Below are 18231 nucleotides of genomic sequence, written 5' to 3'. Positions count from 1 at the left end.
TACACGCAAAATGCAAGGTATTTAATATACATGATAGTAAATAAGCCTAAGTTTACAAGTTCAGTCGTTTAAAAATTCTTTTGTCCTTACGATACAACCCTTTCAAGTTATATCCATTGCCATAATCATCTGACCCAGACGAGTTGAGGTGTAAAATTGCGCGACTCAAAAATTCGAATCACTTATATCTTTGACATTTTGATCAATGGAAACAAAAACCGCAGGAAGCTGTGGCTAGAGTTTAGCCTGCATAGGGGCATTCTGGATGAGGTAGAATGGGAAAAAGGGAAAAAGGAGGGGAAGATTTGAGGGTACGGAGGCTAGCCTACAATGGTGCAATTTTGTACCCTTTTTCAAGTCACGCATTGAAAGTCTCAATTTTAAGCTGCGTAGCAGGGAGGGAGGTGATGGGTTAAACTGCGCTGTTTTTCGTTTCAAAACTACTTTGTCGTGCTATTATGAAAATGGTGTCAGTAATTCAATACTTGGCGTAGTCATCAAATAATGCTGTGGCTTTTCCTACTTTGGCATCAAGCGATGCAAACGTTCTTCTTGCGGTCCAGTTCACTTGATATGCCAACATACTATAGCTGTCCATGGTGTTTCGGTTTTTCCGGGAATTTTTTATGAAGAGTGGTTAAGAGACTCTTCAAAAGTTAACTGTGAGTGCTGTCTGCTGTGGCTTTTAGAGTCGTTTTAGTTAGTTGTTACTCGATGTGTTGGACAGGTCAAGCAACGTATGTGTATTCTTCCTTTGTTCCTTCTTTTCTCTCAAGGTACTGCTTCTCGATCAGTGCTTCTATACATTTCTTGGAAACGAGAAATAGCAACAATATTTATTTAGATGAAGACGCATTAATATTTTTTATTCATTCATTCATCTATCCATTCATCCATCCATCCCTCTTTCTTTCTTTCCCTCCCTCCCTCCCTCCCTCTGTTTATTTATTTATATAACCATTCATCTGTCCACTTGTTTGTTGGTTTTCACATTTTCATACTGGTTCATTCATTTTTCCTACCTTAATCATTGGTATATTGGGTGTAAATCGAGCACGAGACTGGCTGATAACCTAAAAAGAGAATAGTGCAAAAAAGACGCAATTGCCTTAAAATAATCGACAGGGAAACGAAAACTTACAGTTAAATTTCCAAGGATTTCAAAAAGACTTTGACATTACCTCTTGTATTAAAGAATTGTGTTTTAAAACTTTTCTTGATTTCATTATCCTAACAATTGCAGCCTTTAAGAAAAATATTAAACAAACATAAACACCAATACCAGGAAGAAGAAAAAGGAACCAAAGCACGATTATGGGTCGAGTAAAAGGAGTTACTGAAGTGCCTCTCAATGTTTGTACTAATAGTTTACCTGAAGATACATTTTTCTGTCTTCATCAACTGACACAAGAGTTTGTTCAGATTCCTGTTAAAAAAGTAAGGGCTTTGAGATCAATAATGACAAAAGTAACGACAATGATAACATTGCAGAGGAGGCAACTATCATGTGAAATAAAGGAGGAAAAGGGTTTAAAAGCAACAACAACACACATGGTAACAAAAAGAAGACAATATACCAACACAAGAGCAGCATGAGATCATTAAAGTATGGCAATAACATGACAATAAGTGACGAAAGGACTGATAGACATGCAAACTGACAGCAAATAGATAGACAAACCACTAAGACAGACAGACAGCAGAAAGACAGTCAGACATAAAGATGGCCATTTAGATATACAGACAAGCAGTTAGAAGGACGGACGGACAAGGAGGAATGCAGGCAAACACAGCAGACAGACCAGAAAGACAGGCAGACACTCAGACCAGAAAGACAGCAGACAAGCAGCCATACAGAAAGACATAAAAATAGGCAGCCAGACATACAGACAGGCAGTTAGATTGACGGAGAGGACAGAAGACAGACAGACAGACACTAACTTGTGGTGCTTCCCTCTGCACTGCAGAAGTGATCTTTAGTTTCGTTCTTTTACTTGTAAAGTTCGCATTAATCCAGAATGTAGAATTGGCCATCTCTTCGTCCTGCACGTGAAAGTCGACGCATAAATCAATACATCCAAAGCATTATACTATTGAAATACTTACAACATTTGTTACAATCGTGGACAAAACTGTTGAGATAGATCTGTTATATTCATTTATTACTTAATTAATTATATTAATTTATTATTTATATTAATTTATTATTTATATTAATTTATTATTTATATTAATTTATTATCTTTATTTTCTAGCATCCTCTTTCTCTCTATCCAATGTTGTCCGTTCTTCATTCTATTTGCACGTGTATTATACACATTGTTACAGTATATATCATTTACTCACTTCAGACTTTTCTAGAAGCTTGACATCAATAAGTGATTGTATTATTCTGACAAGCTCTTTATCAATCAGCTGTGTTTGGACTTCGATCTCACTAAAACGAAACAAACATACAGAAAGAAATAAAATTCAGCTCTCCAATTTTTCCCTATTTAATTATATTACGCGGTTTAGTTTTCTTCAAAGTCGTTACACTGAGCAAGCAAGCTCTGTAGAATAATATCTTTACTCTTGCAGTATTTGGTATTCACTCTTCCTCTTTTCCTTCCTTGGAGGGGTCATTATTGACCCTATTTATTCTCCCTAAGAAGGGAGAACACAGATGCCACAGTACACAATTCAGTGTCTTGATAAGCAAGGGATATCAAGGCACGACTAGAGATACTTACCTATATGTGAGTCGAGTTCTTTCATTGAACAATAACAGTACTACCATTTGATATGTTGATACAGTCAGTATCAAAGGACGTTTGAAGTAGTTCACTTTGACTTCACCTAGAAAAACAACAGTGACTTAAATCACATCTACAGTAATGTATAATTCGATTTCCAGGCTAGTGTTCTCACAAGGCTTCTTTTTCAAACTGCCTGCACTTTGTTTGGGAATTGATCCATGAGAGATATGTATAAAATATTTTTTTTAATCCATGCAAAGTGGCCCATGATATAGTGTTTGTTGCCTTACCATTCGACAAGTGTTGTAGCCAATTGAGCTTACGGCCATTGAACTTCCCATTGTAGAACTGTTCAAACTATAAATAAGCATAAACAAGTGGCCAAATAAAAAATCAATTATGGATGAGTTAGAGATAGTGCACTCACCACTCCCCTGGGGTGTTGGATTCCTGGATTCACCATCAAATGTGGGTAAACATTTTTTAGTCAATCTCTGTCTTGATTTATTTGAGAGGCTTTCTCTGGTTTCACCTCCCTTACCAAAACAAAAAACAAAAACAAAAAAACAACTTCTAGGCTGATCAAAGTCAGAACACAGGTAATTCACAGATTGAATTAAAATTTAGCATGTTAGGTTTTGTAAAGAGAGGAAAAACTGGACAACCCAGAGAAAAAACTCAAGAATCAAGGGAGACACTCCAGAGGTGAGTGGAGACTGTGGTTGTGTGGTTGTTGACTCGAAAGTTCTTAACTACTTCAACAACCACACACACACACATTATTATTTATTTATTATTTTCCATAATATATATGTCATTACGTTTTTTAACTTTGTCCAATAAATTTTCTAAACTAGTAATGTAAATTGTAAATATTGTGTGTGAATAAAAATTGATTGATTGAGAGAACGACCACTATACGACCCTTAATTTAATGCCATTACAACTCTATTTGCATTTTAATGTCAAATTAAAAGTCAAATCTTCTTGATTATCTTACCATCTGAACAGGCTTTATTAATTCTTGTGGTATGTTGATGGGAGAGATAGAGGTTTGTCCAAGTGGCCATGCACCTGACTACAATAGAAAAGACAACCATCACCTACTTTTTAAGCGGTAAAACAACTATTACAAAATATTGGATCAATGACTACCATGGGTTAATTTCCAAGGATTCCCTACCCTTTCTCCCCCTGACACCCTTTTTCCTTCTCTCATTCTTTCACAACCTTGGCAACAAGGGTAATCAATGGCATTCTACATTATGCTTGAATATTGTTACTTTCTCATACTCATGGATTATGTAATTGATTACTTTATCACTACCATGTCACACCCACATTTGCCATTTTAAGGAGTAATGAAGGACATTTTCAACGTTAGGAACTATTTCTTTACCTTTCCAAAGGCATTTCAAGTGGATTACGACTTACAGTAGATTTCAAGGCGTTTAAAAAAAATACCATGGACTACGGTATTGTGACATATATTGATATACATTACAGATAACTATTAACATTGTTTTTAGATCTTACCTGTAATACAAGTAAAGAGAAGCTTATTCCAAGATCTACCGAGGAATTAGATAAAAAATCACTAAAACTTGAGTTCAAGTCTAAACTGATGCTCATATCAGTAAACATTCTGTGCAGTTTGTTGGTGTACTCATACCCACATGCATGCTGAAATATACGAAGAAAACAGGAATATCAGTACAATATAGTATAATATTAGTATGGTATTAGTATGATATCAGAGTCAACCAGGCTGCAACATCCTACAACCTACCAATAACTACTGAAGGGGTACACATACCCATTCTTCACTATTTCCTCAGTCTCTGTCAACTCTTTTCAGTTTAAATTTTAATTTCTCCTTTGACTTCCGTCATGCAGAGTGACAACTACACAAGCAAGGCTAAGCAAATAATCAAGAACATTTTGAGACTTTTTTTCATTTGAACCCAGCTAAAAAAAGGCCATATCAACAGACAACTCAGGCTGAAATTGGCATTTGTCTAGCCAAATTTCCTTATTTGGCCAGGGCCCTGTTAATTAGTTACTTTAGACCTTGTCCACACGTATCCGATTTTGCATTTAAACGCAAACTTTTTAAACCATTTTTAAAATTTTCCTCGTCCACATTAACTTTTTTAGATCATTTTTAGCATGCGCTCATCAGCACGTATCCACAAAATACGACTAGGGAAACATTAGTCTTCATAGAGCATGCGCTCATCAGCACGTATCCACAAATTATGACTAGAGAAACATTAGCCTTCATAGAGCATGCGCTCATCATAACGTATCCACAAATTATGACTAGAGAAACATTAGCCTTCATAGAGCATGCACTCATCATCACGTATCCACAAAATACTAGTGAAACATTAGCCTTCATAGAGCATGCGCTTATCATAAATATTCTGAGACTAGCTCCAATCTGTGACATCAGCGTTTTCGAAAAGTTGCGTTTTCCCCCGTTCACATGAACAAGGATAAACAGCGTTTTTAAAAAATTCCACACAGAGTGTTTTTAAAAAGTTCCGTTTTTGGTGCCCGTATTCGCTGGATACGTTTTGACAGAAGCACAAACAAACCTACTGACATATGACACTGAGCCAGGATTCATGGGTTGCATGGGTTGCATTGATGAAAGGCGGCACACACCACCATGCTTGTAAGATTTCCTGAAATTGCCCATTATTTACCTTCAATCTACTTATCATGGCCTCTTCAGCATCCATAGACACAGATAAGTTATGAATAAGTCTCTTGGCCAACATTTTAGAATAAAACTGCAAACACAACAAAAATATCTGTCACCCATACCATTAACTGCGATATATAAGACTATAAAAATTAATTGTATGTACGTGGACTGACAATTACTAGCTCTAACTAATGCACACTATGGGTACTAAATTATAACCTCCTATGCTAATGTTCTTAGGTTCATCATGCAATATCAGTGTCTGTTCGTTCTAGGGCTTTCACACTGATTGGGGACACTTCGCTCACACACACTAACCACTACATTCAATATTCTATGCACACAACGCTCAACTCAGATGTTGATTTTTATGGAGGGAGAAAACCGGGGACCTGGAGAAAACCCTCGTAGCACAGGAGAGAACAATACATCAAACAAACTCAATGCACATGTGACAACTGCAGGGCTCGAACCAGTGACCCGACCCCCCCCCCCCCCCCAAAAATCCCAAAGTTTAAGTGTTCAAAACTAAAAGGCAAGAAGGGGCAATGACGTCCATGTCTACTGAAATGAGCAACCTGTTCATATGTACCTTCTGAAAAATATCTTTATCATCAATGTACTTGAATATAATTATCTGGTGAAATGAATCAAGTTCAAATAATAGTGTTAAAATTGTACATGACATGCTTATTTTTTATTTGCTTCATGCTGATTGAGACAGCAGCCGTAACACGGAAATCAGGAAATAGATGACTGTCAATCAAATACATCGTTCTATACCTTTACATGTTCTGATTGAAAGAAGTCTATTGCAACAGTTGTCTCGATTAGCAAGTAGCAATAAATGTAGTGTTAATATCAGTAAATGTTGCCTCTAATTGGACTTACTACTTCACTTAGTTTCTCATCTAACTCAACATCTGTTAAGTTCTTGGTGCTTTTCTTGAGAACTATGTCACAGTATTTTGCCAACTAAAACAAAATGAAAGAGAAAATTGCATGAGAATTACTGATAAAGAAATGTCACAGCTGAACTTTCCATCTCTTATTAATAAGAATAATGCATGAGGGTATTATCTTCTCTTTTAGTAATATTTTTGTTATCTTATGAGAATAGTTTGACAATCTTTGCAGATTAAAAAAAGGTAAGAATTGTCGCTGTGTGCAGTCGCAAAGCACGCGGAGGTTGGCAGAACATAAGAACATGCAGCAGAGTGCTTCTTGACACTTCTCAAGTGTTCTGGAAGTCCATGAACCTGAAATGGCCTCACTATTGTTCCATTCCGAGGTTGAGGAAAAATCTGGACATAATCCCAAGATGCCGTCCATTTTGTCCCCTGAAACAGTCCCTCAATGCACTGCAGTGCCAGCTTGAACCAGCTCTTTAATTATCTCAGAATGGCTAATATATCTCTTGACTTACAAGCTCTGGAGACTTTGATGACCTTCTAGGGTCATGTCTGTAGTTAACTACTGTAGTGCAAGCCTGAAAAAATAAAGTGATGTTTGATGTTTAAATAGCATTGAATTGAGAATCCTGTAATACTGAATAATTTCATTCAATTTCACATGTTGCAGTACATTGACTCAGTTGATAACCATCATAACACCAACCTTATCCAGGGCTGCATGGAAAGCTGAATCCCCTTGGAAAGTTGTATTTATCAATTTTGTAAATTTATTATGAACATCGAGCATTATGTCAACATACTGAAAAGGCCCCTAAAAATAACAAAAAGTTCAAGGTTAATATCAAATTCAATTATTTTTTTTCTGCTCAGGTATCCTAAAAGTCATGTGTTCTGATGTGCTGTCCAACATGCGGTATTTTCTATCTCTGACTGCAGTCCATTATCCTGGGGTAACAGATTTCTAAACAACAAAAAAGATTGCAAAACAACAGGAAAAGTAAATAGGGGAAAAAGTTACTACTGGCCTTAAGTCGGTCCAGTGAGGGAAAACTTTAACCTTTGCCTTGAAAACCAACCTCGGCCTAACTGCCTTGCTCCCTATGTTCAAGACCTTGGGAACAGTTTTCCCTATGCAGACCTCCTGGCTGGTTAATAACCTCTACAGTGTATATTATATTAGATAGTATGCACTAAAAACTTTTATTGATTTAGTGATTTAGTACACATGGATTTTGGAAGGAAATCAAAGCACCAATTCTTACACTTTCAAAGTTGACAGATTTGATTTTCCCAAGACCTGTGAAGAGAAAGAATCTGATAGGTTACAAGAAGTTTGGGATTGTGTTTTTAGAGACTTACAGTTTTTTTCAATGGCAAACATTGAATCATACAATTTGTCACCAGGACAAGAAAGGGTCATGAAAGACATCAACCACTACTGAAAGTGTTTACTGCAATTCCCAGTCACACGAGACCAACTAGACCATCACAAACGAAAAATTGAGTTTGGGTGGACGTCAACCAAAAGGGTTTCTATCATTTCTATTGGTTCCTACACCAGGACTGGCATGAATACTCACATGAACATGACTTTGCAAAACCTGTTGCCTTTATCTCATGCTTCTTGTCGCTGTGAATTTCTCGCTCTGGATATATTTTCTCAAAAAAGTCACAGGATTCTGGCTCAGAATCTCAAACGCTTGACTGCAAAGCTATTGCCATGGAGATCAGAAAAGTTAGTCAGTACTGATAGCTTTGCAGTTAAGCGTTTGAAATTTGGAGTTGGAATCCTTAGACATGTTTAAGAAACCCTTTTGATTGTTGTCCTCCAAAATTCAATTTTTCTTTTGTGATTAGTCATGTGTGACTGGGAATCACAGTAAAATGCATACTATTGAGAACCATTGTGAGGTGAAGTAACTACTGTACTTGCAGAAATAATATGATGTGATATATAACATATACACTTACCTGTCTCTGTAACATGCTGTTCTAGTTCTGTTACCATGACCATGAGACCTCTTGGGATATGTTTTAATAGTTTGTACATCCTAGACAAATCTGAAAAAATAATGTACACACCTTGAATACTGGTAATAGCTGTAAGCATAGTTCTTATGTGTACATGTAGATGTGTACTGAACATTTTATACATAGTACCCAGACAATGGCAGGGTGATGGTAAACTTTTGATGGAGCAACCATTAGATATAGACCAACAAATGGTCGACAAGATGATCTGGGGTGCTGTTATTGCATTTTACTTAACACATGACATCATTATTATGAGGCATGTACATGTACAGTATTGACCCTTTTAGCTTGCCATGTTTCCCCATTTCAGAATATCACATTCCCTTGAGTATAATTCTTTGTTTAATGGTTTACATGAGAAGGCATTACATGAATAGGTATGCATACACAACCTAAACAGAATCAAATTCTGAAGAGAATGAAAGTGGTCTGAAATGGCAAAACATTGTGCCCAAGCTATAACAAGCCTAAACAGCATGTACACTATAAGTTTTGATACAAAAATGGATATTAAAGTTTATGAAAAAGTTTAGGGGCAAGTGAAGGAAGTACTTAAGCAGTGGGATCCTTGAAAATATAAAACTTTTCCTAACCTGTGGTTTTCTCTTCTCTGACCATTTGCCGGCACTCAGCTTGTAAATAAGGTATGTAATCTTCCACCATTTTAGCTTCACACTCTCTGATTACCCTACTGTAGGACACAGGATGAAGGAATTTTCTAGCTCGCAAGTCTTCTTCCTGTATTCTTAGATCAACCTGTTAAAAGAAGGAAAACAATGAACCTTAAGTGTGTGAATATTTAAGGGATCTCAAAACTGTGTGAATTTAGAAAATTACGTGGCCAATACACCCCAAAAGGTCTGGAGTTTTAGCTTCTACTACTTGAAAATTACTAACTCTGAATGCTGAAGAAAAAAACTAGACATCTCAAATTGTATCTAGTTATCTGTTCATGCAATGAATGAGTGATCTTTACCCTCATGAAAAATAAGATCTACATGTACCATGACTTCTCTATTACTCTACAGCTCCCAACATACACATACGTGCCATTCTTATCCATCATCATCATCATGGTTTCATCATCATCATTTGACTTCGGTCGAGATCTCAGATGCCCGCCTTATTTCTACCAAATCTTATCATTTATTGCTATTCCCAGTTCTCGGTATATGTAAGTCCTTTGTTTATATATTTCTAATGTAAAATTTTACAAAGAATTTACAATATGATAAAGCTGCTCTCGCAATTGATTGACTATTAGTTTAGCACTCACCTTTTGAATATATACAGAGCAAACATTCTCAGCCATGAGTTCAGCTGCTTCTCTTCTGTAGTATTCTCCGGTCTCTTTGAGCATCTCTCTTTCAAACACCTTTTCATAAAGCTATTAAAAAAATGAAATAATTTTTATGACAAATATTAGATGACTATCCTGGATTTTTATCCACTTAACTGGAATGCTAGAAGTATGGTATTACATCATTTACTTACACCAAGTGCTCCTTTTGTTTGATACTCTTGCACCCCAACTATAAGATGAAAGACAATTAACTTGTTGCACTCATATCCACATAAAAATCCATATCTTTATACTATAGGAATAAAAATATTAGTTAAACTGTGACGGCAGAAACATTTAAAAAGAAAAACAGAAAAGCCTATAGCCATTCACTGGGCTACCTATGCCTACTTTTAGAGAACAACTAACATCACATCAAGCCTTATGATTTAAGTTTCAATGGGGGAATTACAGAAATTTAGTCAAACTAAACTAATAAATAGTCTAAAATTTTGAAACATAAGATGTCCCTAATTAAGCTGGTCCTAACATTTCTGAGTGAAATCAAAAGTTTAAAGTAGAATTTCTGAATTTGAAGTGCTTACCGAATGACTTGATAGTGTCATGGACAATGTTCTGGTTTGTCCCTTCCCCATCTCTGTCTCTGAAAAATAAAAAAAACATGAGCAATAAATATACTGAACAAAGTCATACAAACAAATAAAAGACCATGATTTTGTGTATCCACTCACTTCTTCATCTCAATCAGTAAATGGTGTACAATAGTAACTTTTAGTGGTTCAATCATAGTTGATTTCCATATGTTCAGAGCAAGCTAAAAAGATCAAGACCAGAGCATTAAAAATTACTGAAACTACAAGCAGACATTCAAGGTGTTTATTGTTCATGGGTTCACCATAGTTACATGTTTTTTATATCTAAAATTTTGAAAATGACACACTGTGTACTGATATATGTCAAGTTTTTGTCGTGAAACGTGATCTGGGTGAGTGTAGTCTTGAGAAAGACCGTTGTTGGTGGTGACGACAGTCTTTCTGAAGACTACACTCACCCAGATGATCACATTTCACAACAAACTTCAACACCTGGGTTCAAACCATTTACTCTTAATATATATCAAGTTTAAAAACTTGCAACTGAAAATAACAGTGTAACATTTTGTCTTCAGCCATACAATTAGAACTGAGATGATGAATAAGATATAAATTAATTTTCTAATTATATCACAACCAAGTAAGTCAGCAACCATCATCATGGTACATTCTTTTCCCCATATGAAGTATGTCTTAACATGGTACTTACAGGCCCAATATTGATAGCTTCATGATTATAAGGTGGGACAGTGTAGGGAGAAATCTCCACATAGTCCTGTTTTTGCTTCTTCAGATGCTGGTTCAAATACCTAGGATAACACATTGAAGAAAAATCAATATATAATGAACACATTATCATATCTTATTCACTAAAATGCAAAAAAAATTCAATTTTTTTAGCCTTTTGTAACAATCATCCATTGATCTACAGCTGTACATGTACTGTATGTCAAACTCTCTAACTATATTGTGCCATTTAAAATATATTTATAGTATTAACTAAACATTCACTACCATTATCGATAAAGTGCAACCCAGGTGAAGACATACAGAGATTTAATTAGAGATATGTTTACAATACAAAGATAACTTGTCTCTGTCTTCCTTACCCAAACAAAAGATTCATGTAGGCTGACCCTTGACTATACTGCATCCAGTGATGGTGATATTCTCGCAATAGGTCCACATTAGGGCTGCTGACTTCCTAATAAATGATATACAGTACAAATGTTAGTTTTTGTTAAATTCAATGGTTGCTTTTCATGTACTACTGATATAAACATAGCAACAAAAAGTTAATAATATACATTGACAGCCATGAGACATTGATATACATCATACCTCATAAAGATTTTTAACATGTTCTTCTAAGAATGTTTTTACTTCACCATATAGTCTTTCACCTAGAGGTTCTGGAAATGCTACACATAATGCATACACATCACTTTTTAGCTGTTAAGGAATTCACATACATTGTTGGAACACGAGGTGCAGCCAATACAAACACAGTGGCAGGCCAATCAGTGCTTATTTAATATTTCAATTTTTTTCAAATATAGATATAGTGCTTATGAAAAGAGGTGTCCTCTTGTGTAAATATTGTTGAAAAATAAATATAGCACCAATTTGAGATTGGAATTGATAAAATACAGTGAATGCAATAAACACATCAAGTCCAACCTACACGTAGGCTTTGAGTCATTGTTTCCTGGTCACTCAAGAAAAATTGGAAAATGCCTATTGTATAGTTCCAGAAAATATCTACATACCCAACCCAAGGAGGAAATTGGAAATTCTGGAGGGGAGGGGAGGGGGGTCAGAGAAAGAACAAAATTGCAGAGTTTGTATGGAAGAAAATTGTAAGTTCCTAGGGGTAGTAGGGTTCTTTTACAAATTCCTGCTCCATGGTGGGGGTATGGAAATTTTCTGGGACCACTCATTATAATAATAAGTTAGAGTGATTTTACTTGGCCCATGAAACAAAGTTGTATAACTAGTGATTAACAGTCAAAGCAGAACAAAAGAAAACAATGGAATTAGTTTCTACTACTCTGTTACAATATGATGACTATTCTTTCACTGGTGAAGGAAAATTACTCTTTATCATAATAATAAATATCATGTAAAATAAATTTAGATTTTTAGATTCCAGGTTATCAACACAAAGTGGAAACTATGGTGCCCGAATTTACTCCATTATTGTATTATGCAGCATTTATACTAAACAGCTGGTTTATTCAGTATAAATAAAAAAACCAATGAAAAAGACAATAAGTTTATTTATTTTTTAGTATCCAACCACTGTTAAAAAATAGAAAACTAAGAAGACTATATTTCATTCTCACAGTAGTATGGCTGGTTTTTCATAGCTGCCATCTCGTTTGAATTTAACAAAAGACTTGTAATTAGTGTATTTTGCTACATATCGTACTATTTCTAACACAATAAGGTATATACTGTCTGGTTTGTCTTGGTTTTTCCAAGTTTAGCTCTAACAGGTACTCGAAAGGGAAAGATTTCTGGAAATTTTCTTAAAAGTACAGAAAGTACAATTATAATCAAATTATAATCAATTATAATCAAAGCTTTGAACTTTAAGCTTGCATTCATGAAAATTTATTAAGCTGAGAAACTTCATAAGACTATGAAAGTCTTCTTACATTATAGAGCAATAACATTAACTAGTCGATATAATACATTATGTAAAACAGTAACAAAACCACAGTTAAAGGGTGGAGAGATGGAGTGTTTGGGATATCCAAAACTCTTCTCAAAGAAAACTACTGAGGAATAATGGTAGTCCAAGGTTAGAAATGACAGCTTTTAAAAATTTCATGTCTCATATAAAGTATGACTTTAGAAGCTTGTCATTATATGGTGCATCCACAAAAGAACTTAATGAGCGACCTTAGGAATTAAATCCCCAGTTCAATAAAGCTACCGTTAAATAAAGATAAAGGTGATAAAACAATTTCAACTTCCTAAATGATGTTTTATAACTGGTGGCGGTGACGTAATGTTCAGTTCTGAATGAAATTGAACAGACTGACACTAAAAATTCAATTGGATATTAAAATAGTTTACCATATGTAAATAATAAACTATATATCTTAATGGAAGGATATATATGGACTATTTGGATATCACAAGCTGATAAAATTAGATAAAGAAGTGTAAATTAATTGATGAGAGTGTACAGAAAGGATACGAAAATCTGTCATTCCAAACAGGCCGAGGTATCTTGTCCAACGTCAGAACAGCCTTAAGCGTCTCCAATATCTTGTTCCAAGTCGAGTTGAAATCCACCACTCGAGGCTTCAGTGACATCTTTCATCATAGCAGCACGCGTGGGAATAGAAGAAACTTCAAAGTAAACACAGATTCCTATGCTTTACTTCTTCATCATCGCTAAATGATATTCTACGAACCTTCCTTCAGCTAGGCGACCTTGCCTGCTACAAGCACGCAAAGCCTACAGGGATGCCTGCAAAGCATTTCGGTCTTCTATCGCAAGGAAGATGCGCGCGGGATCTAGCTGCGGGACAGGACCTTGGCGCACCGATGGGAATAAGGAGGAAGGGGGGGAGGTATATTTGAAAGATCTAAATCTTCCTCCTACAAAGTATACTTCAAATGAGTCGTTGATTAAGCATAATAACCGATCCACGATCCATGCGCTGCGGGACATCGCGTTGCCCTGCGCTGCGGGTAGTGGCTAAATTCCCACAGGGAACCCACCAAAGATATAGACAGTGTGCGAGCAGAGAAATACACATAAATTTTAGAGAAATTATATAGGAAAATTCATTTTCATAATTCATTTATGTTTTTCAATGCTAAACCCCCATTTTTTCCTATACTAGTCTCTTATTTTTCCAATCTTAGCCTGAGGTCCTTGATAGGAAGGTTGTCGAAGGTTGTCGTCTTTTGCCGTCAAATGAGACTTTTATCGAGGAGACTGGTACACACTGTCAGCTGGATTCAAAGTTCTTGACACCTAAACGCCCTCAACCATTGCAGAACACCGTTTAGTGAGTTTATTGCGATATTTCCATCCCATTCAAAGATGTCTGAGGTAAGTTTGACTTAAGATCGAGCTACATGAGTTCTTACTTTAATGCTGAAAGCATTTCTGTTTTGATTTGAACAGTTATTCCAAAAAGCTGCGACTGAAGTCAAAAACTTGGCTACCAAACCCAGCGATGCCGATATGCTAGAAATCTATGCTCTTTATAAGCAAGTAACTGTAGGGGACTGTAATACAGGTAAGCTTATATATATAGTTAAGTGTTAATTCAGTAAAAAATACCTTTTTTACTATGCTAAGGATAATATTCTAATTTGGTGGGTGTATAGGATTAATTCAGCTGTTGTGCATGTGATTTTATAGTCTATAAAAAATGCATGTACCTTGTACTCTTTTGTTCTTACACAATCAAGTTTTTACGCGCTTGGGTATGGAGTTATGAAATCACGGCTGTGTATATTAAACTGGAACATAAATGCATCAGCAAAAATAATAGTTAATATTAACTATGCTTTGATATTTCTATAGTTTTTTCAGGAAGACAGGCTACTAAAAATAACCTTTTTTAAAGATTTTTTCTCTCAAAAATTTGAGAGTTTTGGCCCCTTGAAGTTCAAAACATGCATGGTTCCTCAATAAAATTTTGAAAGTTATTGGGCAGTTTTTGTGTGCCTACACATCGTGGGCTCAAATAGATATCACATTCAAAATTAGGCAGTCACCTTACAGTCCATGATTATTTAGATAGTAGAAAATCATACCCCCCACCCCTCCCATAACACACACACACAAATACATATAGCTGTAAATCAAGCCATCATTCCAGTTCAAGATTGTTCTGGCTAATGCTTGCAAGGATATAGCTGCAGTAATGCATGTTCATTCATTGCATGTAACACTGGAAGCTAGCCTTATATTTGGTTCAATTCCTGGACTGTGACATATGAGGAGTGTAAGCTTCTCCTTTGAGTCAAAAGGGTTTTCTCTGGCTTGCATTATCTGCTTTTCCTTTCCTCTACAAAATCCATCATGCTATATGACAATTTGATCTGACCTGAATAAGCCCGAGACCTAAAGTCCAAGTCAGAATTTCTGACACAACAATTGATCAATGAGTCAATTACTGTTTGATCATAAAAAATCTTTCTTGAATATAGACAGTTTTCAAATTTGTACAATACCTCTGTGTGCCTTTATTATAGACTCATTTATTCAGGCATAGCCACATTTAAATTTCAGATCTAGAATATTCACAAATACCAACAGTAAACTAGAGTATCCACAACTTTAGCAATACAAACACTTTGAAATTTCATCAACTTTCATAAATATTGAGTCAAAGTTGAGGTCATCCCTAAGCAGCAGAAAACTCAAAAGCTCTATAGGTTATTCCATGTTTGTTACAGACATTTAACCCCAACAAATGCTATTGTTTTAATGATAGATATACTATATATTAGAATGAAATTGTTTTTATTGTTTGCTGTTTGTTTTAGAACGTCCTGGAATGATAGACTTTACTGGCAAAGCCAAATGGGATGCATGGAATGCCAAGAAAGGTACTAAAAAACATTGAATTCTATGGTCACTATGTTGTGCCCTTTTTACTTTTACACTTTCATCACTTCACGGTATAATTGTAAAATGATATAGAAATAAGGTAGAATGCCTAAGGCTCTTCCAGGAATCATGTTCTCAATCTTAGTAACAGAGCTTAAATTAATAGCTGGACATCGGACAATGTCCGGCCAGAACTTGGACTTGTTTGGTCAAATATTGGCTTGCCGCCTATTTTGACCAGTATTGTTTAGCCAGAAATGAGGTATGACTAAGCTAAAACTAATTTGGCCTATGATTATGACCAGTGACTTATCAGCTGTTATTAGGCCCTGATCTAATACATAATAATGTATACTAGTAGAGTTCATCCCCCTCCCCCTCAAATTTTAATCTTATGTATTCTACTCTATTTTTTCAATTTATGAGCCTTAGGACGTTTGCATGATGGCATCATTAACCTCTACTACCAGACTCCCTTGCACACTTTCTTTTGTTCAATTGCAATAAATATTAGCACCAATTGCCTTACTATTGAGGGAATACAAATTTACATAAGGGAATACAAATTTAAATGAGAAAGAAATTTGCAAAGCATTGTGGTAGTGGGATGCCATCATGCAAATGTCCTATTTTACCCCCTCTTCCCCCACCGCACCCCCCCTAACACAGATGCACACAAACATTTTAAGGTGCTCCATTCTGCAGTCCTTGCTAAATGGAGAAATTCACTGTTCTGCATTTCTAATATGGAGGTGCTCTTTCCAAACATGGAAAAATGATTGAACTTTTTTAAATTCTAGTAATTGGAATACAGTGTAATACAAGTGTCATTTGTTTTTGTAGTGCACCAAGTACATCATTCCAATAATTTATTTGTATTTAAAATTGTTGAATTTATTTTAATTTATTTACTTTAAGGATTGGCCAAGGAAGAAGCTGAAAAACTGTATATAGAAAAAGTTGAGGAGTTAAAGAAAGCCCATGGAATGAAATAACAAAACCATGAACTTCAACCTAACTTTATTTCATTTTTAAGACATTGCATTAAACTTGTTTTAATAATTCATTTGAATTTTAGTACTGTTATTTTGGATGCAAAAGCTAAAGGTCCAAATAAGAATGGCAGAGTTGGGTACCTACACCTTGTAAATGTTGCTCATACAGACCTGAATTCACATGAAACAATTGCACCAAGTCAACTTAAGTTGACCTTGATAAAATCCATGTATGAACCAGGGGCAGAGGGTGGTGTCCCAAATAAAATAAATGTACTTAGAGATAAAATGCATTGTAAAATAATGTTTCTTTTAATAGACCTTTCACGAGTCACGCTTCAATAAAGCATGAAAGTGTTACGGTATTAGGGGGGTGTCTGGAGCACTGCAGGAACCCCCTGGACCCACCTTTGTGAACACACCAAGTCCAACTTTAACCTCGGCTTGGAGCCTCTGTTTTCTAGTCTTAGACTTAAATTTTATTGTGTTTATCTTTCAAGTTAATCACCACTACTTTTGTCTAATCAAGAGAATTTGAGAAAGGTCTATTAATTTTACAAATGGTTGAGTGTAGTGGTTGACTACTCAACTTCCACCCTGGACAGGCAGTACAGTTATTCCAAGAAAACAGATAAAATAATGTCTCTCTTTCATACTGTTCAAGTTAAAGGAGCTTTGTACCTTAAAAGTGGAGTGAGACAAATGGTCGTGGTTTTACGTACCGCCCGTTATAAATGCGCAACTTTACCATTTTAAAACAAGTGTTAATCCTGAAGGAATTGAAACGTGAACTAAAATGGGAAAATATGTACGAGTTCCACGCTACTGCTCTGGGTGCATGCTCACGTGATTAAAAGTGAGCACCAGCAGGTGTTGTAAAATGCTGTAATTGATTTCATGGATTTATTTCCTCAAGCACTTGTCTTTTTGTTGTTTTCGGGGCTTTTTTAAAATAATTTTTGCTGGGTTTTTTTCTTGTTCTATTTTTATTTATTTATTTTTTGATATTCAAGTTCGTATACATCCAGCTTAATCCTTCACAACACTTGATTCCCACTAGATCGTATACTTTTTCACCGCGTAAACATGCGCATGACAAATCAGCGTGTATAACATTGCATTTGGTTAGGGCTGTTTATGATAATTATCAGTTGACGCCCACAGAAATGCAATTTTGAAAATTATTATTTCTCATCAATCATTTCCCTTTTGCACACACCCCACCCCCAAACATAACAGATAACAACTTAATTATGAAATTTGAAGACATAACTGCTCAGAAAAGGAGGGTGAAAATTCACCAAATCCCCCTCCCCCCCTGGATCCGCCCCTGCAATGTAACTGTGTTGCCAGT

The 18231-nt window shown here is 35.7% G+C and overlaps 2 protein-coding genes across 2 annotated transcripts; one reads left to right on the top strand and one right to left on the bottom strand.

Moving 5' to 3' along the window:
* On the bottom strand, nucleotides 1-13742 carry LOC116298318 (cullin-2). The gene is made up of 26 exons (XM_031706720.2): nucleotides 13504-13742; nucleotides 11637-11739; nucleotides 11405-11499; nucleotides 11005-11104; nucleotides 10434-10516; nucleotides 10287-10345; nucleotides 9894-9931; nucleotides 9676-9786; nucleotides 8993-9155; nucleotides 8337-8426; nucleotides 7628-7662; nucleotides 7069-7176; nucleotides 6878-6940; nucleotides 6343-6426; nucleotides 6044-6088; nucleotides 5450-5536; nucleotides 4275-4421; nucleotides 3739-3816; nucleotides 3029-3095; nucleotides 2733-2838; nucleotides 2347-2437; nucleotides 1942-2043; nucleotides 1373-1426; nucleotides 1182-1244; nucleotides 1023-1073; nucleotides 1-809 (listed from the first exon to the last, which is right to left on the bottom strand). The coding sequence occupies exons 1-26, from the start codon at nucleotides 13620-13622 to the stop codon at nucleotides 729-731; spliced, it is 2223 nt and encodes a 740-aa protein (XP_031562580.2). The 5' UTR covers nucleotides 13623-13742; the 3' UTR covers nucleotides 1-728.
* Nucleotides 13743-14234: 492 nt separating this feature from the next.
* Nucleotides 14235-16948, top strand: LOC116298362 (acyl-CoA-binding protein). The gene is made up of 4 exons (XM_031706781.2): nucleotides 14235-14370; nucleotides 14446-14560; nucleotides 15819-15881; nucleotides 16801-16948. The coding sequence occupies exons 1-4, from the start codon at nucleotides 14362-14364 to the stop codon at nucleotides 16875-16877; spliced, it is 264 nt and encodes an 87-aa protein (XP_031562641.2). The 5' UTR covers nucleotides 14235-14361; the 3' UTR covers nucleotides 16878-16948.
* The last annotated feature ends 1283 nt before the right edge of the window (nucleotides 16949-18231 follow it).

The sequence above is a fragment of the Actinia tenebrosa genome, unplaced genomic scaffold, assembly GCF_029948245.1.
Source record: "Actinia tenebrosa isolate PJP-AT-01 unplaced genomic scaffold, QUT_ActTen_1.0 PGA_scaffold4__44_contigs__length_22323623, whole genome shotgun sequence".
Taxonomy (NCBI): Eukaryota; Metazoa; Cnidaria; class Anthozoa; order Actiniaria; family Actiniidae; genus Actinia; species Actinia tenebrosa.
Note: the sequence above shows the minus strand (reverse complement) of the source record. Positions and strands in the feature narration are given on the sequence as shown.